Consider the following 25,057-nt stretch of genomic DNA (forward strand, 5'->3'; position numbering starts at 1 on the left):
CGGTATTCTCAACTTAGACAGTCCCTGATGTCTCACTTGATCTCTATTCTGTACTCTTTATTCGAAACCTGAGAAAGTCCAGAGTGATTCTCTGGTCCTTGTGATGGTATATGTCTACTTGTTCAACTCTGCACTTGTCTCTGTCAGTTTCATAGAGTACCATTTCAAAGTTCTAAAGTGTTCCGAAATCTATTAAAGCCAATTTGGATCACGTGTTAATTATTGATCAATAAATAAACGTAGGAATGAGAGTTACAGATAAGTTGAACTATCCAAATACTTAAGAACGGTAGTATATATCTAATTATAATTTTGTCTAATTACAGACTATAATTAGATTCTAATCTGTATTTATAGAGAAAATATAATAATAAAATAATAAATATATTTATATTTATATTATCAATTTTATTTCTAAATACAAATTATAATTACATTTTAGTCTGTAATGTATTATTATATTATATTATAGTATAATCTAATTACAGTCTGTACTATAATAAAAATCTCTACATACAGTTTATCGTTATTATTATTATTCAAAAGTTCCATACATTACTTATTTCGAGTAAAATTTTCATGTTGCATCTCGTGGATAATTACTGAATCCACGATATTCATTATTTGCCTCCAAAATTTAACTGGCTGGCCTAAGTCGATGATGGGATAAAAAGACCAACATGGAAAGTAGTGAAGAGGAAAAGGACCCTAGTCACACAGCAGCGTTCATTAAAACTTTAGCTTCGAAGCTTTGGGACGCAATAGAAGGCAAACAAAAGCAAGTTTCGACAACGAATACACGAGCGGTTGCAATTGCCACGGTAATTAAAACGAGGAGGAACATGGTTGTCACTGCGCGATTCTTTGCTCTCTGTTAATTGGTTCAAAAAGCCGATCTTGTGTTTCGTATTATTCGGAAGATCCTTTTAGCAGGATATAAATTGATTTTAAATAATAACATCTTGACATTACCTTTGAGATTTACTTTTATACGTAATACTCTTCTTACTCTTCTTTGATTTCTTTTAATACTTAATTCGTATTCAAATGATGTTATTACGTCTTCGCGTTTTATCTTTTACTTTTATCTTTTTTTCCTTTTTCCTAAAACGTTCATTGCTTCGTGCCTGTATCGTTATGGAATCATTGTTAATTTATAATCATTATTCGTAATTAATCTGTACATTTTGGTCAAATTCAAGTACTGTTACTACTAGTCGATCAAAATGTCCAAATAACTACGAATGTATTTGTCGATTGAAAAGAAATATAATATAAATCTTACTATTAAAATTTCTCTCAAAGTTTAGTATGCTGCTGATAAATTTTCTCTTTTCCTTGCTAAAAATATATGCATTAAGTAAATAGAATTATTGCTTGAACATTTCTTGCACTAATAAAGAAGGAAAGAAATATAGTTTTCAGAATTTTGCTGTTAACTTTTCTTTCAAAGTGCATTTACAGTGATAATTTCACATTCTTTATCGCTAATGAATTGCTAATAAATACATTAAATATCATTTTGTGAAACAGTACAGCAACAGTGAATATGTTATAGCATATAATTTAACAGTACTCGTTTTAAGCGTATTATCCATGAAAGAAGATTTCGAGTGCGTATACATATGAGCACGATAGAGATAATTTCTAAACAAAGGCCGAAGCAAAAAGGTATTACATACATATATTTCAGAAGGCTTAATCTCGTCGCGTCTTTATTGGTACAAAACACGGCCACGTATTGTCTGGTGTTTACGATCACGGTTGGCGGAGCTGGAACAAGAGCAACTCTAAGATGATCTCGTATAAATATCCCATTTTTAATAGAAAGAGGGTTAGTCGAAGCAGAAAATCGATAATGCGTGTACCACGTATTGTGCGCGGAAACCGTTCGATTCACCTGTGTTTCTCAAAACGAACGCGTTGAAACAAGCGAAGAAATCTTGTCATCGATTTTGGTTAAGCAAAAACATATCCATTTCCTTTCCCGATAATGGGACTTTGTTACCACGAGAAAGAAAACACGTAAAAGTGCATTGCTCGTACGATACGTGAACAGAAAGAAATGGGTTAAAAAAAAGGTAGCGATGTACGAGACATGAACAATAATCAGGAAATGAAAGTCAAAAAGTCAGGTGAGCGTACTGGAAGAAATATGAAAAAGAAAAAGATATAACAGAAAATATCGATTAATGAACTAGATATTAATAAATGGAGATAAAACGTTCTGTATAACGAATTTGGTGTATGGGATATTTTATGTTTTTCTTTATTAATCATTTTATCTACTGGAAAAAATTTAATTTGTTCTGATAAAATGATATAACAGAACAATGGAGTACTACGTAAAAGTTTAATATCTTAAAATTTGGAAGTTAAAAAAAAAAGAAATGAACAAATATTGGAAACACGTAAGGAAGAGGCGTAATAGACTTAAACAGTTTTCTTTTAATCATACAAGCATGCGGTTCTGGACAGGACTGTTAATGGAAGAGAGTCGATGAAAAAGCCACTTAATTTCCCGTGTCTCTTCCGAACGTACATACACTCTCATCCATAAGTACTACATTTAAAATAAGGATAAATTAATATTATAATTACAGAGCCATTAGGTACAGCTAATAAATTAGAATTAGGTACAGCTAAGTAGATCTATTATTAATGATTTTAAGAAAAGAAAAATTTCCTATATTTATTTGAAACAATAATAATAATCGATACAAAGCATATGATATTTAAAATCAAACTCATCACATTCTTTGCCTTAAGCTTTTCCTTAATTATATAAACTCCCTGAATTTTTATAAAATTACCATTTGCATACGCATTAATAACTATTTTGTTGGAAATTTACAAGCGATCGGTGACTTATGAACTGGAACGTACATACGTACATATGTGCCTTTCAAACGGATGAACGCGTTCCCACTTTGCACGCACCACTGTCATCGATGATCTCGATGACTATTTCAAAGACACTCGACGCCTAAAGCTGCGCGTGTATGTGCACGCATACCTGTGGCTCCTTATTGAACCATGCATCGATTAAGCCTGCCCTGTGCGGAAGCACCAACTATTTCCGATAATTTTGATCATACGGAAACGAACATTCTCTTCGTTTCAGCTTTTCCGCTGAAAACAGCATTAATTAGATGGAGTAATTGCGGATGACCGACTCTCGCGGAAGTGACTAAGTACTTTGCGGGATTGAGCGAAAAACGAGATTCGAGAATATTAAAACTAATTTATTTGGCAGAGGAAGAGAAAATACGTATAACGGATATAAAGTGGTGTTTTTTTATAAAAGTAGGAAGTACCTACAGATTGATGTTTGAGATTTTGTTGAAATAAGTCGAGAAATAAGAAGAAAGGTAATAGTTGCGCGTGCGTAATTGCAAACAACTATATTTCTAAAAATGAAAGATGTTTTATTTTCGTAAATTAAAATAAGAAGTCGAGAGTCATTGAAACGATATCAACAGAATGTTTTAATAAACTATAATGGGATACTATAGACATTTGAAATAAAATCGATAGAGAATGATCGATCTTGAGAGTTGGAAATTCATCCTAAGAAATATTTAGGTTTATCGGTATATATAATTTATTATTTGCATATGTAATTTATATTTTTACTTTATTGAGGTATATATAATTTAACATTTGGATTTTTCATAAGCGAATTTGATATTCATTCAGTAGAATGAAAAAAAGTATATATGTAACAAAGTAATGAAAATACTTGTTATAAAGTTCTACTGTTAATAGATAAGATGTTAAGGAACATGTAAGAAATTGAAAGAGAGGAAAATACACGTTTTTCATGTAAAGAAGGAAGACATGTGGAAAAGCATGAAATATTCCAATGTCGCCTCCACGCGAAGGAGGTGATATAGAAATATAGAGACACGCAGAAAAATGATACGGTTTACACTCAAAGAAATATGAAGTATGGAAAGCTGCAGAAAACTGGTTGACAGTAGAAAAATATGTAAGAAACTGAAATATCTCGAATGGTTTCAGACATTTCTATACTTTTCGCGAAACATAAAATTCGTCTTACTCGGATTTTTCAAAAATATCTACGGAAACAAATCTTTAGCATTGGATGTCTTAATATTTCTGCAACATTACGATAACATTCTCTTCAAAATTTTAATTATTTCTTGTAAACTCATAATCCCAAAAATCATAAACTCTACTTAACAATAATTAATTTCATGTAGAATCAAAACGATAATATTTAAGATGCTTGTGAATGCAGTTTCAAATTTCATTAATTTTATAATTAATGTTATAAAATAGAGCATGTTCAGCGTTTGCACTTTTATTAATCATTAGAATAATTAGAATATTCTATTCCCCAATTGTCACAAATTTACGCTTAGAAATTTCAAACTTCGTTATACATCACGACTTACTTTTAATTTAACGTTAAATTCCCAGACCACCAATTTTTCGCAATTGAACTACGGTATTTTGTGCATTATATATAATTCAATAATTCTGAACCTAATTAGTCACCGCGAAAATACCAAACAAAAACGAACATGAAAGAAGATCATCAATATTTCAAGCTTCCATCGAAGGAAGTTTAACAGACTTATACTTGACTGTAATTACTTTTCAATTACAACAGAAATTCATGGAATATTCGACCTTTGGGCTACGTTCTAATTATTATACGAGCCAGTAGTCGATTAATAGGTTCGTTAAAATTGCAAAAGAGCAATGTCTTGACACGCGACTTCTACACAAAGATACGCGTTCGGATAATAGCCGAGCAAGGGTGGAAGAAATTCCACTTCGGAAATTACCACGTCTCGTAAGACGTTCCCGATATCTCTGATAATTATCGAACCTCTAGAGACGGTAGCGACAACGTCTATCGCAAGAGATCGCGCGAACACAATGCGAAGAAAGACCCGACACGCGATACCTACTCCTTCTTAGGTTCGTAAGGTACACGCTCAAAGAATATAACGAGAATGGATCGAGAAGTTTCCTATTGAGATTCACGGAGAAGGTACTTCTGCTCGTTCCAGAAAAGTATGAATCCATTCAATGACGGTATCGTTTGCAAACCCCACGATTTCACTTTGATCACGAAACACACAAAGCGTACCCAGTATAAAGAAATTGTGCGATGTGGTTTGACAGCGAATATTTATGTATGTTAAAATAAAAATATATAAGGAATATATGATAGTTATGCATGTAAAATATGCAAATGTGCAAAAAAGGTATATAAAATACGCCAATCATATGTTTAATGTCAACCATACGTCAATCATAAGTTTTGGTTAAAATTTGGAGTGTTTAATTAAATAATGTAACTTCGCTAAACTGAGGTCTTTGCTTTGATCACAGAACGCTGACTGTAAAGAAATTCAGAAATGTGGTTTATGTATGTTTGAGAATTTTAATTATTTACGATTTTATTTAATGTAGTCTGCAAATATTTATGTACGTTAAAATAAAAATATGCAATAAGTGGATAAGCAAGAAACATATACTATTTATGTATGTAAAATATGCAAATGTACACGAGAAGTATACAGTATAGAAGTATGCCGGCGAATAACATACACGTGCGGGCATAAGGGGATTCTTTACGGAAAAGTAAGAAGAAAATGTAGAATAAAACTTTTTCCTTTTATGTTTCGTTTTCAAGAAAATCGAGTTTAATACTTTTATAGTTGAATTTGGCTAATTACCAATTAGCTATGTATAAACAATCAATAGAAGATTATTCTATATGCGAAAATAAGTAACAAATGTCGAATAAAACTTTTCCGTTATTTTATAAGCATTATATGAAAAGGTTTTATTCTATATGTATTTTCATCTTATCTTATCATAAGAAATCATCTCATGTTCCGCTCATTACATATTATTCACCGCATCCTGTATGATATGCGTCAAACATACGATTGGTGTTGATTTTGGCCGAAATTTATAGTATCTGATTTTAGGAAAATGGTAATAACGTTTAACTTTACTTTAAACTAACTTTAGAATTTCGCTTGAACCGCAAAACACTGAGCATAAAGAAGTTAAGATTGCACATTACGCGTATTTGAGAATTTCTACCATTTACGGTTTTCTTTAAATTTATGTTATATTGGTAGATCGCGAATATTTCAAAGGGTTAAAATAAAAATATGCAAAAAGCATATAATACTTATGCACGTAGTATGGAAATGAATAATATATAAAATATATCAGCCATATGTTTGGTATAAATTTAGAACGTTTAATTTTGCAAAAATAGTGATAATGTAACGTTTCTTTTGTTTCTTTCTAAATTTATCCTTTTTATTTATTAAAAATGTTATTAACTGTTATTAAGTTTTCGAATGACTAAATCGTTCCTATAGGATATCATAGCGCATTTTCTTACTCAAAGCAATCTTTGAACCTCTGCCTTTAAAAATTCTTTTTACTTTTTATATAAAATTATTAAAAGCCATTCCTATTACTACCGAATAATATCGTACAATTTGAAAAAATATATTCACGAATTCTAAGCAAATGTCACACTTTCCCTTTGACATTAAGCTCGGTATAATTCGTACAAGCTCGAACAGATTCTCTCTTAATTTTCTTTCTTAATATTTTGCTCCTTGTCTATCGGTTTTATCGTTCCTCATTTCCGAAACTCACATATATACTTAATATCAATGATTTTGCAATAAGAAAAACATATATGTAATATCTTAAATAATGATAATGACGATACTTACAAAAGAATTTTATCGAACATGTTTAATTCCTTTATCTATAATTATTTGATAATATTTTATTATTTTTTAATATCTTATACTAAAAGACGATTAAAAATTTCCGAAATAAAATGAGAACATTGCTTCAAGCGACACCCTAGTATAAATACTCTCTCTTGCTCGATCTTGAATCACTCGTCATTCACGCCCACGATAAATGAATTCTCTCATCCCTGTAATATTAACCACATTTCCTGAAATATTTAATTACCACGTTCTGCCTCGCTCTGCCATATAAATTTCGAACGCTTATCGCGTCGTTCGAACCACCCTCTCTCTGACTTTCCACCCCTCGACAACTCGAGTAAAATCGGCAGATGTGGGTCATGGGTGCAGGTAACGAACCAAAGCAATGGCGTGGTCGCTCGACAAAAGGACGATTCGCATAAAATAACGGAAAGCAGCAATAGTGTCTGCGGGAAACGAGCGGATATTCATTTGTGATTTAACGTCATCCGCGTTATTCGGCCAGTCGCCTGTCCGTCGTTTCGCCATTTTGTATCGAGTGCGAACGAGTAGGCACGCTCGCTCGACTCGCGACCCTCATACCGATTGACGTGACGATTACTGGTAATAAAGTTTCTGCTACTATGGAGGCAGTCCTTAATACGGCTACATGAGGCAACGAGATAGAAGTGGCCCCGTCGATAACAAAACTGTCCACCCCACCTGATATTTCTTCCACTTCGACCGGAGATCTCCGCTGAATTATATACACAATATAGTATTTCTTCTCCGTCTCGTTTGGAGGAATGGAGGAACGGAAGAAGAGAGTTTAAAAATCGTATCCATTGTACACGGTATTTCACACAGTTGGAAAAAGTTACGATCTTCGTTCTGCAAAAATTCCTCGAATTGTTATTGCCTAATCTCGCCGTTACATCAACAAACGAGTTTTGAGGAAGGGAGGATTTATGGAAAAACCGGATTGGTAACTTGATGTTTTTAGAAAAAGTGAATTCTCGCAACTGGGCAAAATTGTAACTTTCGTCCTACATTCCTTGAATTTGTACATTCCAATCTGGTTCTTGTTTCAACAAAGATATTTTGCAAAGAGCAAATTTATAGAACAATTAGACTGAAAACTCAATACTTTTAGGGAAACTGACTACTCACGACTGAGTGAGAGAAGATAAAATCATGGAAAATTTTAACCGAAAACGATAGTTTTAGAGAAAGTGAGTTCACAGAAAAATTTGTCTTAAAGCCTTGTGTTTTTAGGAAAGCCTTAACATTAAATTTAAATGAAAAGTCATGTGTATGAAGGATAATTCCTCTCAAATTCTATAACAATGGGGAAATACGACTGGGTCAAAAGCGTTTCAAAGGTCGTGGCACGATTAAAGCGATTCGATATAGACAAAAAGGTCAGAGGACAGAATTAAATGGTATTGTGGGATATATATCCCGCATTAATGCGGTTGCGCGTTCTTTAAATGCAACTACTTGTACTATATCGTTCATGCATAAATCGATTCTCTGGTTCTAATTGCTTTAAACACTTGCATATAGCTCTACCCTATTGTGTGAAAAAGCCTGTATAGTGAAATGTATAATTTGAGAAGATTTATGGAAAGTTTGTAACAATATTTGACTTGTAGAGAGAAATCGATCGTTCCTGTTAATGGTTTTTGTTGTAAGTGGAGAGGAGAAACAGAAACTGGGATGCGTATAGGGGAGACGAGACTAGTTTTTGTTTCTGACGGGGTATTCACTCGTGCTACGTCAGGCAAGTTTGTGGAGATTTATTTTTGGGATCGTTTGTTGGAAAATACACGGTGAATTGTGTGAAGGAAATGAAGGCGTTGTAGAAGTTCTTGCGTTTCATGTGATATACAGTGAAGTTGAATGATCATTTAACATTTAAAAACTAATACAGTAAATGAAAAAAGTTATGGAATAAAAAAACAATTATGTTAATCTCTAAAGGGGATTGATTATATTAATCCCTATTCTTGAAGATAGATACCGACTTTTTATAACTACAATTTTTCAAACGATTGATAAATTGAAAATCATTTATTGCTTGATAAGAGAAATATGCAAATTATTCATTTTAATGGGTTACATACGAAAATCTCTTCAACGATTCATATCCTACGACTCAAATTGTTTATGATAATAGTTCATGATAGAAATCATATAGATTATTATAAGTACTATAGTTATGATACAAATATTGCTTTAAATAGTTCGAATGTCATTGATAAAACATTTGTATCCAATGCTCTGAGATAAATAGAGAGACGAATGAAATTAAACATTTTTTGATCGGACGACATTGATTCGATTTGTATAGATTGGTCGCGACTATGCAGATTCGTTTCTATAAAAGCAAATCACGTTCTGTCAACAAAATAAAAAATGTTGACGCCCGGTAGGAGAGATGTTTTTCACGCTTCCTTCGAAATTCCGTTAAAATTTGATGAATTCGTGTTTCGTGTTTCTCTCTTGACGGCGATAGAAAGGTCCGATGACGAACGACTCGTGAAAAATCTTTTGTGCGGGAAATCGCTTGTAACTGGAACCGAAAGATCCACGGTACTGTTACAGTCAAAATAACGAATCGTGCAAACTTTCCAACCATGTACATCGAACTATGAGAGAAATAGTTCAATCGTTTTAATTGCGTTTGTTCAACTGATTTTTATAGTTTCTCAAAACATAAAAGAGTGTACTATTTTTTTAAATAATTACGATCGTTCATATTTATTAAAGGTATCTGTTAAAGTTTGTAAAACAAAATTTTTCACGTAATCTATTACTACGTACATTCAACTTATCTTTTAATAAGTTAATTATCTTTAATATATTCTGTCATACATTTAAGAAACAAAATCATGCGTACACACATGATAATTTAGTAGGAAATAAATACTTGATATTTAACAGAATTATATTCTTGACTAAGTATGCATGTCGCAAATCCGAGGATCATTGTCGGACAAAACGAGACAATCGATGTGCGGCCTGTTTGAAAGCTGACTCATTCGGTCAACGAGTAAAGTGCAGTGTAAGTAGAATAGGAGCGTTTCTCGTCAGCCACGGTCTGACGATTACTCCGCACTTGACCGCCTAATTGCATCTTCACTATTCTTTAATGGCCTCGTAATTTCTCTAATTCTCCGAAGTTCTTCGAGCGCGAAAATGTTCAAATTATTTATTGCAAACGTGTATAAACATCGCAAACAGTATGTTTAGGTTAATAAAGTTGAAACAAAATACGTGAATTTTTACACTTCTTGACATATGCATGTATATTGCAATGAATTTATTATGAACTGGAATATTTATTCCCCTCATTGTTTAATTAAAATGTCTACTATCTGTGAAAAAATCTATTATTTCTCATTTCATGCGTGTTTCTATTTTGTTTTCTACTGCTTTCTAGTTAAGTTTCTTTTATCACTTATTCTTCCTTTCATTTCATCTTAATATCTTTATCTATTGATTTCTACAGTGCAGTAAAAATAATTTCAGTTTCCAAATTAATCAAAAGAATGTTAATTAAAATAATTAATGACTGATATGTTACAATTTAAATATACAAATCAAGATTTCGTAGTTTAGCATAATTTTATGAATTCCAACTTGGAAAGTGCAAATTCTGTATTCGTATAACAAAAATAACAATGAAACGAAATTTATACTTCCTACGGAATGTTTAAAAGTAACTAAACACAAAATATGCAACATGTCTACATAAGTAGTATTACTTTAGTAGTAGTATTTTATAACAGAATATAGCTATATTGTATTTGAATAGAAATCTAAATTTAAGAAATTCCAAATTAAAAATTCGTATCGAAGAGTTAAAAGATTTCCTATAAACGAAGAGATATCAGTGGAAATTTCCTACGCAGAACTTCGCAGTCTAAGCAGAATATTGATAAGTTGGTTACCGGATGGGCCATCAAATCCTTCATCAAATTAAAACCATTAGCTATATAAAATTCGAAGATCTAATCAGAATACGAAAGATTTTATGATTCGGAAAACGTCTCTCTATTCAGAATAACGACTGATGTAACGTATACTGACACGAGCACCAGATTCGGCCGTTTCTCGGGAGTAATGGATTCCAGGATTTACGAGCCGGCATTCTCCAAAATTACTGGCGTGTACAACGACCCTATGCAGCATATTCGCACGCCTCGTTGAGGATTTTGCAAGATATATGGAAAATTGAGAGAACTGTATGATAATTTCTATTGATTAAAATGTCTATTATGACTAAATTGATAAAATATCTTATGCGCAGAAAAATATTTCATATTATATTATATGACTAATAAATCATACTAATGAGATGTACTTGTGCAAAGAACCTCAATTTTCAACAAGTTTATTTCAAAAATATAGTGAAGTCGCACTGCAGTCGAGAACTTCTAGTTGTCAGAATACATAATTACAAGAAGAGGACTCTGAAAGTTACCTTAAAGTAAAATGTATTTGACTTTGTTGGCACTGCAAACGGTACAATAAAAGTCTAGCACAGAAGTTAACTAAATCTTTTTGTAGCTAAATTGTCATATAAGTAAATGAATAGTTAAGTAATAAATGAAGGTACATGAATAATTATTCTCTTACTCTCATATTTAAGTAAAGTAAGAATAAATTGTTATTTCATAATGTTCATGGCTTATTTCTTGCAACAAGATTTGAAAGAAAAATTCTACGTTAAAATTCCAACAAACCACAAAAAGACGAACAGTCTGGTATAGTCTTGGTACTGTTAATCGGAAACTTATTGAATGAACGTACATCGAGAAGACACTATTATATATATATATATATATCTATTACACTCAAAGTACTGCCTCAGGAATTCAATTCGATTGACGCTTTCAGGTAACTTCGAGAAAGGCACATAAATCGAATAGAGGTAGCACAGAATCTCAAGGAAACCACCGAAGTGTTAGTGTCTATTCTATTCAGCTTCCTTTCAGGTGCTACTCATTTTTGGATCCAACTATGACAAGAGATAGACATTACATGGTAACGTTATTAAAAGACAATGGACGCCAGGTTCCAAACATTTTTCCTCTATTACAAGCAATTATTTAACAAAAGTTACTAAAAAGTTGTACTATCATTGTTTCTCATTAGAACATCCAAAATAGAGTACTTATAGTATTTAATAGATGGACTAAAGTTTTATTTAAGTTTAATTTCTTTAGTTAATACAAATATAAACATGCATAAATACCCGCGATCTACTTATCAGTTAATTATCGTCCAGTTATAAAGTAAATAACAAACTCTGAAAAGATTAAATTGCAAAAGAAGCCGGTTATTTCAAACTGGAAATCGAATAGCAGAAAAAGATCTCTTCTAAATTATAACTTTTAAAAGCACGGCAGCGAATTCTCTTAAATACTCCGCTAATACACTCCACGAACTTTCAACCGCCATCAAACTTCGTTCAACTTCGACTTTCGTCTTGCCATATTCAAATACCTGGAGACTCATAGTAGAGTGTTCTTCCTCGTTCGAATATCAGAGATTTACAGTAGAAATGCCATTTCCACGACAGCACAGACTTATCGACGAGTTCCCGTTCGATTCTCCCGTTTACAAACGTTACAAGAACGCGTATGTAGATCAGTAAGTACGCGTAGGTCGAGAGTGGCACGTGTTAGCGCGTCCTATCCGAGGAGAGCGGAAAGCTCTACGGCTGAAACGATAATGACATTCTACCGCGTGCTTGGAGCTTCCTAATTAAATGGATATCGGCTTAGCCAGGTCTTGACGAGCAGCGATAAGCCAGGTTTCATTTCTTCCCGCTGTGGAATTAATTAGCGCTTACTGTAGTTGGTGTACTCGTTCGATTCCTTTGTGGCTTGTATTTCTGTGCGCAGAATTGCGATGATTAAGAAACGGACGGCCCTTCTTATCGATGAAAACCATCGTCCACAACGAAACGTGAATTTGTAAGATATTTCCTAGCGAATAAAAGTATCTCGAAGGAATATTGAAAATTGTTGAATAACACAATGGTCAAAGGAACAACACGAAGGAGGCAACTACCTACCCGTAGTAACATATTTGTTACTAATACTGTTAAAAATAGATTTTCATATTCTATGAATAGACTGGATAGAGTGCCTCTTTTGATTTCTGAGGTAGGAGGAAATAAATTTGTTCATCTAGATGCATTGTGTGAGGTTTTCTTATTATTGCTGTATATTAAAGGATTTTTTAATAAATTTTCACAAATTTTTAAAGTATTCCAAAAATTCTCCGTTGATAATGTTATATAGTTCGTTTTCTAATTATTACGCTTTGAGTATTTCATTTGATTTCTCATTGACTGTAAATTTCGAACACTTACATAATATCGTAATGTAATAACATCACTTATATTGCGAATTAAACCTAACATCCCGTCGTCAAAATAATAAATAAGTTACCATGTTCGTAAGTTTAATTCAGCACGATAGAAAAAAATGAATAAATAGTTAGTGAAAGAAGTGATTATATTCAATCTTTTTAAAACACACGCATAAGTGCATCGACTGTTAGATTCTATTTATATTCACACGACAAAGTGACTGGTTCTGTGCATCATAAAAAACATTCATTGATTGTGCCGTGAATTTTGAAGTGTCACAAAGCGAATACTTACAGTGTCGAAACATTTGAAGAACCGCATTTCGTAGATGGTCCCTGAAATTCATCAATTCACATCTGAATTTTTTGGCACGCTATCAGTTTCTTTCTTAATTGTGTATACACTGTGTACGCCGTGAAACTCGATTTGTTACTCAGGACAATCGATAAACTGTGACGATACTTCATTATCCTATTAAAATAGTTGATGTTAAGAGAACGCAATCCTTCATCGAAAAGAATAAATTTGAATTTGAATTCACAGATAATATAAATCCAGATTCGAAGATTTTGTTTCGTTATTCTTCTCCTATTACAGGATTTCCCGCTTCTTGTACAGTTCGAAACCACATGAATATGAATGGATATCGGAAATTAGCATAATTCAACTTCCTCTTGAATAATAGTATCTACTTTACATTTAAAGTAAAATCATGTTCGCCAGAAAAAAACTAGAAGGCGAATATTTATCGCGTAGTTGCGATCGAAACATTCGAAACAAATCTTTTCGTTTATTTGTGAGGCGATTAATCGGACAACAAACTTTAATAGAAAAAATTAATTTTTGTTCGATTCACGATACTACAATTAACAAAATTGAAGCAATCATATATATAAATATTATTTCACAAATATTTGGCAATATTTCTGCATTATAAACAGTATTTTATATTTTCATTAATACTGCGTTAATTTAAATTACGAGACGCATAATTAATTTCAAATAATCGCAAATAAAAGGCGAATCGAATGACATTTTAAGGTATGTACTAATTCATCTCCAGGTCAAACTAATTCTGTTTAAAAATTAAGAACTTTGACTTCACTTTTCTTTATTATAAATTGAGGTTATACTTTATCAAAACAAAGAGTCAAAAAAGTATTTAGAATATCGTCCCTTCAAACACTTGACACATCAATTTTTTCAACAATGTGCTTCGTTGCAACGTGACGCGACGCACAAGATGATCGACACAAACTGATGAGCTAGTGACCACAGTGCTTCACTGAAACTTCAGTGTTGGAGCTTGCACAACATAAAAGATGGACTAGAAACGTGGTTTACGCGTTTACTGAAAATAACGTTTGTGTATCGTGCAAGCCTAAGCTATCATAGACACGGCCACCGTCCTGCCGCGTAGAACACTTTGGCTAGTTTAACGAGTAAGGATCTAATTTACATTAGCATCGAGCAACTTCCTATTTAACACATACATATATCTACACGACGTTTACTGTTTCGACATTGTTGACCATGACATTAAGTACCACCATGATATACTACCTAAAGGGATTTCAAATACCGATTCTGTATATTGTTGTGTAATACCTGTAATACTCGTTACATCCAAGCTTGCAATATACAGGTCTTAAATAAAAATGAAAGATCAGTGGTGAGTTTAAAATAATGACGCATTTCAACTATTTTATTATTTCTATTTTAATTCTATCTGATATATAGACCGTATTAAACACTACAAATCTATAAATGAGGTGTTCATTTACCAGAGGTGTTCGTTTAACTCCACAAATCAAAAAGTGGAGAAAATTGATGAAATTATACAAGATAAGCATCAATCAAACGTCCTGGGAGTAAAATGTTAAAAATTCGAGTTAATCATTTTGGCTTGTGAACGACTCAAATACTATCAATATATTACTGTTAATTAACTGCATGTGATTATTTTGGAATATTATCTAGAGCAAAATGAAATTGATGAATTATTGTAAATTTTGTATTTAATCTAATTTTTACAATCATGCTTTTTATTAATTTCATTGTAACAAAGCTTATATTACGTACGGTATATTGGTATTGGAATATAACATTTGAATATTAGATTACAAATATTTTTTATAAGATCACTTATTCTTAAATTTGGCAATAAAATAGAAAATAGCTTTAAATGGAGATCGAGATATCTATGTGTATCATTTTAAATTAAAAGTAATATGTTTTATCATTGTATCAGATGCGTATCGATCCTGTTGCTTGAATTTGTTATTTTTAAATCTCCAACATTGCACCAAACGTCAATCGATACGCGCATTCTAAAAAAGAAGAGAAAGAAGAGAAAGCTAAATGAAGAGGAAGATTCATCGGAATGTCAAGGCTAGTCGATTGTGTATATCGAATGTCGCGATGCCATCTGTTCGTGTCATTTCTCATTTTGTCTCTCGTGCAGAATTATTTCCCTAATAATTTGGACTATGCAGTTTCGCCTTGAGAATTGCTTCGTGAACCGGGAAACTATTTAAAGACAATTACTTTACCGAAAGAAACAAATAGGAAGCAGGAAGAAGAAGCAAATGGGACATTTTCAATTTACTTAATTATTTCAATTTTATTAATTACAGAAAACTAAGTCCGAGTTATAGAAGAAACTCTGTTCATTTGGACCTTTGGAAAATTTTCTTCAATCTATACTATTGTAATTACTGAAGTACTAAATTACTGCAAACGTTACTTTACAACAGCGTATTTTATAACAAGTTATTTCTAAAAAGCATCTGTGACAAGTATTCTAATATGTGTTAAATTACTCTGAAGAGATACCACGAATTTCTGGTAAAATCATTATGTAATACTTAATAATATTAGATGAACGGCAACTCATAGGTTACAAACTTCTGTTACACGACTGGCATTTACAAGATTACAGCTTCACACAAAGCACTTAAAAAGAAGAAATGAGAGTAATATAAAACGCATCAAACTTTACCAAAATAATAAACGTTCTTCTTACAAGTGAAAAGGTAGAATAAATCTTTTTTTTTTATAGGATAATTCAGATGTTTGAATTAACTTGAAAAACAGTGCAAACGATATCACATCCCCTTTAACATGGATAAAATTGTAACCTGACAACATAGAAAATATTTTTCGGTGGAATAAACAAAGTGGTCCTTTTAGCATTATTATTATGTAACAATGAAAAATACGCCTTTTCGGTGTAATCGAAAACATTATATAATAAAATAAGTTCCTAAGTAAAATAGTTCACACCGTGACCGGATTCGCCGATCGATAGATAGAACGATCGAAATTTAAGGACACTATTATTATGCATTCAATCTTCGATCGGTAACTCATCCTACGCCCCGACATACGCGTGCTTTATCTGGTTTACGATACCCAGCCGCGAATATGTAAGGGTAACACCGATCATTCTGATTTCCTTTTCTTCTTTTCCTCTCCCTGCCCCTTTTCCATTTTTTATGAGCTACCCGTTGCAATTGGAAAACGAGAACTCTCATATGTACCGTGGAACGGATTTCCATATTTGTTGAATACACAATCGTGAGAACGCTCGATCAACGATTTGTTACAAATTCAGAATTTCCAACGACCGCGACCCCATCGTTCGCCATTTCCTGCTGAACTAAAATAACTGTACTTAAATTGCTTTTCTATATCGACCACATCACTACCCTTGGAGTAAAAAATATAAACACGATCTTAAGGGGGTTGTAAAATATAATAATGTACATTTTTACATACGTATACAATGAAGACGTAAAAGTATGTGTTTCATTGCATATAAAGAAAAGACGGTTTAAAGAAAAATTAGCAATTTGATACATTAGAGCATGAATGAAATACAACATACACTTAATTTCATTTGGTACTTCGTTTCATACGAAAAGTTGAGAATTTCACAATTTGAGAAGATTAAAGACTGTTTATATATAAAATTATATCGTAAATGATGTCCACAATGAAACTGAAGAGTCCGTTCAAGATTTAAAAATATAGTTCGTAATTACCTTAGCTATAGTTCTTTTATTTCTTTCTGTGCCCTGCAAATGCAAACATATTTTTTCATATGAAAAAAGGCGAGCATTCGGTTTTATGCAACGAGGAAACAGATGTAGATTCTCGTAGATTTATATTTAACATACACATATGTAGACATATTTGCTAGCATAATATTTGCAATGCGAGAAATGTTCCATAGTATGTCTATCAGCGATTTGATCCAGAAATTGATGATTAACATTCAGGATGTTTGAACTAAACCAAAATACCAACTTCCATAAGTTAGCATTGCATCATCAATACCAACATTTCCTAAAAACTCTCAACCATCGACGTGAAAGGAATTGCTCGGATGTACTCGTGGCCTCCCTAATGAACCATTCAAGATGTTCCCTTTCGCCTCAGCGTCTGTTCAGAGACCAAAGTTTATCAGAAGGTACACGAGAAAGCAAAGCTTGCGAGGAGAGAAGCTAATCCACGGTGTCGACGTTATCCTGTCGTATCTTTTGCTATTATTACTCTTCGTCAACGGGAACCATTGTTCGCCGATAATAATAAGGCCTAGTTCTTTTACTGGTAACAATCTACGTAGACGCTGCATTTCACGCTCCTTAATGAGATAGAACGACACTTAAAGCACCGCGCGTGACTAAGGGCGAGCTCGACCATGGCATGTCGTAGTTAAACCGCTAAACGCCTGTGTGTCCACCGTGTGGCTCTGATTTTATCTTGCTTTTCGCCGAACTGACAATCTGTGTTTAGTCAAGGTTGCAGAAGGGAAGGACGATGGCTCCTGAATCGCCCAGCATCACACGGAAATTCCCGTGATCTCGGTTTGTCGAGGTGAAACGTAAACTCCGGAAGCTGGTGAAAAAAAGTGACGAACAGTAGACCGGATTTTACCTTTTTATGGTCGACGGACCTCACGAACGGAGCTTTAATCAATCTTGTCCTTTCTGATCCCAATCCATCGACACCATATTTCAAAGTTATTTATATCATATTTTTTGTTTCATCATATTTGTAGAACGAATGGATTGCTATAGTAAATTCTAGGATATGTACATGTGTGAAGTTTTGGCAAAAAACTGCTAAGTTTTTGACTGTTTTACAGAAGACTGTCAGGACTGCTTTCATGTTGGAGAAATAAGAATCTGATAATCAGTTGTAAATCAGGAGTTGCAAGTGCAAGACGTATTTTGTAGAGTTATCTCCGACCGTACATATTTTTATTCGGTTGCATTGGTGAACCATATTTGATTTTCATTTGGCAGTAGAGGTGTCAGAATTTGTAGGCAACGCCTATTGAATGACGCTGCAAATATTTGAAATTTATACGATGAAAAATATGTAGCAGTTAAATATTCATGAAAATACCGATAATATTGTGAAGCGGTAATATTATTGGAAACGATGAAAAACGTAGAGAACGAGTAATCATGAAGTGATTGAATATTTATATCAGAGTATGGGTTACAAGTCAAAAGTAATTCGGAGAATGCGAGTGAAGATTTTCTGGGTGCTACGTGAAAATTTGACTGTAAGTCGCAAGAATGCGTATTATGGGCGTGATATTGTTAAATGATATACATACTTATTATGTATACACAAACCGAGAAAATTTGTTTCAAAAGAAGAAAATACAGCATTTCTAGTTTACCAGAGAAATATCTCACTCGGGTCGGAAAGAAAATTTTCCCATCAAGAATAGAAGACCATGTTCCGCTACGGAAAAATCCAGCAAGACGATGAGTGGTATATAGAGAAAAAATAAAGGATCCAAATATCTTTGCCGGCACTCTGTACACTACTGTATTTTGAAATATTTCGCATAAAGGAAAGATGAAATGAAACTTGTTTATATCTTAAAATTATAAATTATATATAATTTATTTTATATTATAATTAATTTGATATTATAAATTATATATATATATATAAATATTAAAATAAAATGAGAAAAATCTATCTAGTCTTTTTCTGTTATTATTGATTGAACTACGGATTTTTTGTGGACACAATTAACAAAATGAGATTTGAATGAAGATGTGTTTTACCATCTAAATATTATAACGAGTACTTTACTTTGGATATTTTGTATATTTTTACATACTATGTATATTTTACATATTTTTGCATATTTAAATGATTCATAAATGCATAAATATTTGCAGACTATTAAAAACGTATAATTGGAAGATATTTATATATCCACGAATGTCAAAATATGTTAAAAATGAAAGTAGACTACTTGTATAATCCGCAAAGTATATTATTCAGTGGTACTGAGTAATTTTATTGTTGCGAATAACTAGTAATTGAGAGTATCATAAATAATGATATAATAAACATAATATTTTGTACGGTAAAATACCTATACAAAATATAATTTTATTTAAAGGAATCTTCTAATTGAATCGGAATGAGGCTGTGCAAATTTAATGAATATGAACCGAATTAATTGTAACACGAATATCAATATACACTTGGTAAATTCAAAGTTGGAATTGCTATACAAGAGATGGTTCCGGCAAAGGAAATTTTTCCTCGATACAAAGTATTAGCTAGTATACCGCCATTAAGTACGACGCCATTAAGTTGTCCCTAACTAGGGGTGAAGCTTCTCCAAAGGAAGTTATAATATTTTTATCGAAAACTTGAACGTCGATCTCAAAATATTTTATTCTGGCTTAATTATGTATTACATATATTAACATAATATGTAATTGTTATGTTAATTATGTAAATATTTACATCTTTCGTAAAGCCCTGATGAGATAACTTGAGGAGGATAAATTATTCAGATAATTATCCAAAAAAGAAAGTACACCGAACAAGCGCTTGTATCAACTTATATTACGAATTAAAGTGCGAAAAGTTAACGATAACCAATTATCAAATTGTCGGACGTTACAAAATCTGGCTGCTAATCCTCCGAGAATCTCAAGCATCTCACCTACTTTGATAATTAGAAGGTTAACAAGATGATGATGTGGGTCAACGGAGGAACTAAGCTCAAGGGAAAGTGGATTTCTCATCTACGACCTGCTCATGCACCATGTTATGAGTTCGTGAAACACCTATCGCTACTGCGTGTCCAACTATCACTTCACACAATTTACAGAGATGCAGACATTCTTCGCCCAGAAAGTAATTTCCACACTTTGACATTTAGCTCGATTGATATATCATAGTACCTATACAAATTTATTAATCTTGCTGCGGTCTTCTAACTTTGTATGTTTCAACTTCACTATAGCTTAAAAGAAGTATTTAAAGGTTTCAAGAAAATGTTTATGGTAGTACAATTGACGTGAGAATTCACGCTTGCCAATAATTCTTCCATGTTCTCCTCAGATTTAAGAAATTGTTTAATATAATAGAGAAACACTAAGAATTGTTTGCCAGTGTTAATATTCAAACTCTACGATATATAGTAGTGAACAAAAGACATTTTAAAATTCATTGTGTATAATAATATAATAAGCATACTACATCAGTATTAGCTTTTATTAAACAATTTTATCATATTAATAACAGTCATCTATTTAAAAAACATACATACGATTTATTTACTATCTATACCAATTCTTTACTATTTTCTTCACAATTTAATTCTTCTTGTCAAATATAATTCTGTTTTCTAAAATTATGGTAGTTTCTTTTTGGTACCACATATCCTTTAAACTTTCTTGTTTCCTCCACTGTATTATAGTAACAACTCGATCAAACACAATACATTAGTAATTGAAACCATGTGAAATGATCAACTATCATCCGAAAATTATGGGACTGTTTAGGCGAATGCAATATTTCAGTAGGAAACTACCAGAAACCAAAGAGTGTCTAGTGTCGTACAATCTGATTTGATTGCAGTCATTAGTTGGAGTAATTAAACGCCGGGAAGAGCTCGCTGGTGTGCGTGGCCATTGTGAATGAAGTTCCAGTGTTCAGTGGAGTCGCTTCTCGGCCCTATTTCAAAACTAGAAATCGCCAGAAACGGAAACCGCAATTGCTGGCCACAGTGTGAGAAATTCTCAAATTCCTCGCGCGGTTCCGTACATGCCAATTCACTTAAATTGTAGGAAGACCCGTTCCGCGGATCCTGACTGACGTTGATCGCGCTATTCTATTTCACCACGTCGCGATAACTTCGTTTCTTGCTGACTCTGATTCGCCTTCGAGAGAAGGAACATTGTGACAAAACGTCGTACAGTTTGCTGACGTGTCGTTGTTCCGACGGTTAAGCATTTAAGTAAACGGATATAAGGATAATAGGTGCAGAGGAAGAAAGCTGGTATACTGGTTAGCGGACGAGAAAAGGAAATGCATTCTTTGTAAAATAAAAATAGGTGTAGTAAAACACTTATTAGAAGATTGCCGTGGCATAGAGTCTAGCGTATTGAATGAGGAGGAAATAGTGGAAGGCAAAAGAAATGAGGCAGTGATAAATTAGTTACGATCTACAAAAAAGAGGCATGAAAGTACAAGGAATAATCTAAGCCAAATATAAATGTAGGATCATATTATAGTTTTTACGAAGATATATGTGTTAAGAGAAATTTAAATTATAATGTATAAGAATAGGTTTCTAATTTTATGAACTTTGTGTGTGCGAAACCAAGTGTGGGGAAAATATAAGTATCTGTGAGTTTCAGAAAATGTTGTAAAACCAAGTCTATTTCCGGACTGTGAAACTGAAATTAAATAATATATATTATAAGGATAATACGTGTGGAAGTATTATATACATATGTACATATATTACATACATATATTATATACATATATGTATATTTCTTCATCGATAAGCGTTTTAATGGAAATGATACTTAGTGTTGTCAAATACTGAAATAGATATAAATGATAGAATTCTTCTATAAGAAATTGCAAAGTTAAATTAATATGCTTTTATAAACTATGCTTTTATATCACTTTTTATAAACGGGTTTTAAAAATTGGAAAATTTATAATACTCCTAATATTCATATAAGTATATCTATCTACGCTTAAGTTACGCTTAATTGGTTATCCACTACAAATTTTTAATTGTGCGAATAAACTTGCCTCTATAAAAAAAGGGGGGGTTCATGAGCATGACATAATGTCTAATGACATCGTCAGGGACACTTTTTTAATTGATTAGCTAATTAAAAATCTGTAAACAGAAATCAATGAGCCATAATGTGAGCGCAGATGCCTTCAATAGGCAATAATTACAAAAAGCGCACCATGTAAGTGCGTAAAATATTGACGAGCGCGCAAAATACCCAATATGTTGTCAAATATTCTTAAAATAAAATAGAATACACAGATATTTAAAATAAGAAATCTCGTTCTATATAACTATTTTTTATTTATTTATTTATTCAGTTGACGGAACGGCTAATGAAGAGGGGAGAATTAATCTAACAAGATACAGGCAGAAAAATGAGTACACTTTTAATAAAGTTTTAAGTAATGTTGGATTTTATACATGTATATATATGAATTAAAAGTTCTCTTCATGTTGAATATATTTATTTACACAATTATTGTGTATTATACAATTTTACAAGTCATTTTCTGTTTTCATACATGGTTAAAGATTTTTGACATTTGCAAGTTTATCTAAGAAAAATAGTTTATTCACTACTGATTTTATACTCACTTTTCTACTGTTTCTCTCTTGTAAACAATCATCGTTTGACAGTTTCGATAATAAGAAAGGAAATTTCTGACGCATGAAAACTGTCTGGTAATCACTAATTGATTGTCATTAAATTTAAATGTTATTTTTTCCTATTACTTATTTCTCAAATTACAGTGTGTCAACTATAAATAGTACTACGTCTGCCTCTATGAGAAAGCTATGTCAAATCTTATTATTCAAATTCGAAAGTATATAAAGCATATAAGCTCTCCATTTAAATCCCAATAAGTTTTATAAAAACAATTGAGAAATTTATCGTTAAATTGGACGGGAAGCCGACAAAGTTAATTAGTCGCGCTTTTCGATAACTTTTCACGCGGTGACCCGTTGGAAAATCAGCGAAACGCACATATATCGTCTGACTGTGTTTAATTAATTAACTGCTGCACCCAGAATCGGTGCCGGTACCAATTAATTAGGCTTAATAATTTACGCCCACGTCAAGACCATTTTAATCGGATTAAAAGCATCGAATGTCATAATGTACTTTGCCAACGTAATCCGCTAAGTAGCGAACTCTACAAGAGAGAAAACGTAACTGGGAAAAAGCGTTGCAGTCGCACCGTTTCACTGCATCATACAGGGAAATCCCATTTAGATTCTAATAGGAGTCAAGATAATTTCATAACCAGCCTAATGATACGTACGTGTGAGAATACGGAGGTAAACAGTCTCCTTCTATATACACTTGTATCTATATTATACTTGTTTTCTTGTTGGTTTAGTTCTTGAAATTTCAAAAATGTAATAAGGATTCCAGATGTGTTTAAATATCGCAAGCCAAGTAGATAAATTGGTCGTTAAAGGCAGCTTGTAATAAAAAATTTCAGTAATTGAGAATAAATTTACATGTCCGTTCATAAGTAATAGAGCAATTAGCAACAGGGTACATTAGTAACAAGATGTACTTAAAAAGTAATTAAGTACTTTTTGTAAGCTATGGAATTATTATTTCGTGTAAATTCTTGTGATATAATCTGCAGTAATAGTAAAATTCATTAGTCAAAAAGGGAGCAGAAAACAGACGAAAAAAGATTTAATTGTATTATTAATGGAATTGCGAAATTCTTGTAACACAATATATCCAGTAACTACAAAAAGTATTTACATATATCCTTATCTTTTTTATAAGATTCTCTCCTAATTTAACCAAATTTAATACTGTGTTCATATACCTTTTACAGCCACTGTATTATAATTGTTTCCCATTTGATCCACATCTATTATCAGCACCAATTCTATTATCGTCAATTTCTCACAGAACAATTTTTCTATTCTTCCCATCCGACTAAGGTCATTGGGCTTATTTTTATCATAAATATTTATGCAATAAAACTCACTCCCTTATTTTTGTACCCTTATCTTCGCCAGCTCCCTTCTCATTAACGCTACATCGAGGTGGATTCGTCACTTAAGAATATCGAATTTAATTATTTTTAACCAGCCGAACACCCAGCACTGTTCTCGCCCGTCGAAATAACCAGAAAAGTGGAGAGGTTAATGGATTCGCACGATCGAACAACGTGGCGAGAACGGCCAATCGATAGGAAAAGCGATCCCTGTTTCTGTTGCCATTGTTCTCGATTTGCGAGTGCCACTCGCCACGCTATAGACCTAAGGATCGTTCGAATAAATTCAAATGACCGGTAAGATTAAATTATAGCGCTCTTCGCGGTCCCGACCACCGTGGACGATACAATCGAATCGCGTTTCAATCGAAGTTACACTCGAATTACATTCAACAACCGCGCAACTTCTCGCTTGCCACCGATACGCCGCTGTAATTAAAACGTCCATAGTGATTAATGAGTCCGATACGCGAGCAATCAGACGTCCCTCTCGTCCCTCGTGATTTTCGACGTCTTCCAACGGTTAAATCCTCCGACATAATTGCCGAGTAAATCTTCCTATCCGCGAGTATCGGTTAAGATTTTTTCGCGTTTTTATTTCGCCAAGAAGAGAAGATTAAACGTCCAAGGAGAATGGGAAACGTCATCGCGAACGACGGAGTTTAAAGCATAATAATATGTCAGTCGGAAATCTTGATGAAAGGATTTGGGATTAATGTGATTTTTATGGCGATTTAGAGAATAGATTTCTTAACGTGAAATCGGGAAGATCGCGTTACACTAGTAAATTTATGAAGTTGAAGGATATTTGGATTTGGCTGAAGGATTTCTTCTTGAAAATGAAAATTAATGTTACACG

At 32.8% G+C, this 25,057-nt stretch overlaps 1 protein-coding gene across 6 annotated transcripts in view; it reads right to left on the reverse strand.

The window, feature by feature from the left end:
• LOC126877502 (uncharacterized) overlaps positions 1-25,057 on the reverse strand; it is a 206,124-nt gene that overhangs the window by 140,306 nt on the left and 40,761 nt on the right. Inside the window, exon 1 of one of the 6 annotated variants that reach the window (XM_050640221.1) lies at positions 13,414-13,454. The exons of the other annotated variants lie outside the window; for them this stretch is intronic. Within the exon in view, the coding sequence (XP_050496178.1) occupies positions 13,414-13,440 (27 nt within the window). The 5' untranslated portion in view covers positions 13,441-13,454. Of the gene's footprint in view, positions 1-13,413; positions 13,455-25,057 lie in introns of those variants that run through there. 6 annotated transcript variants of the gene reach the window in all.

This window comes from Bombus huntii, chromosome 2 (genome assembly GCF_024542735.1).
Source record: "Bombus huntii isolate Logan2020A chromosome 2, iyBomHunt1.1, whole genome shotgun sequence".
Classification (NCBI taxonomy): Eukaryota; Metazoa; Arthropoda; class Insecta; order Hymenoptera; family Apidae; genus Bombus; species Bombus huntii.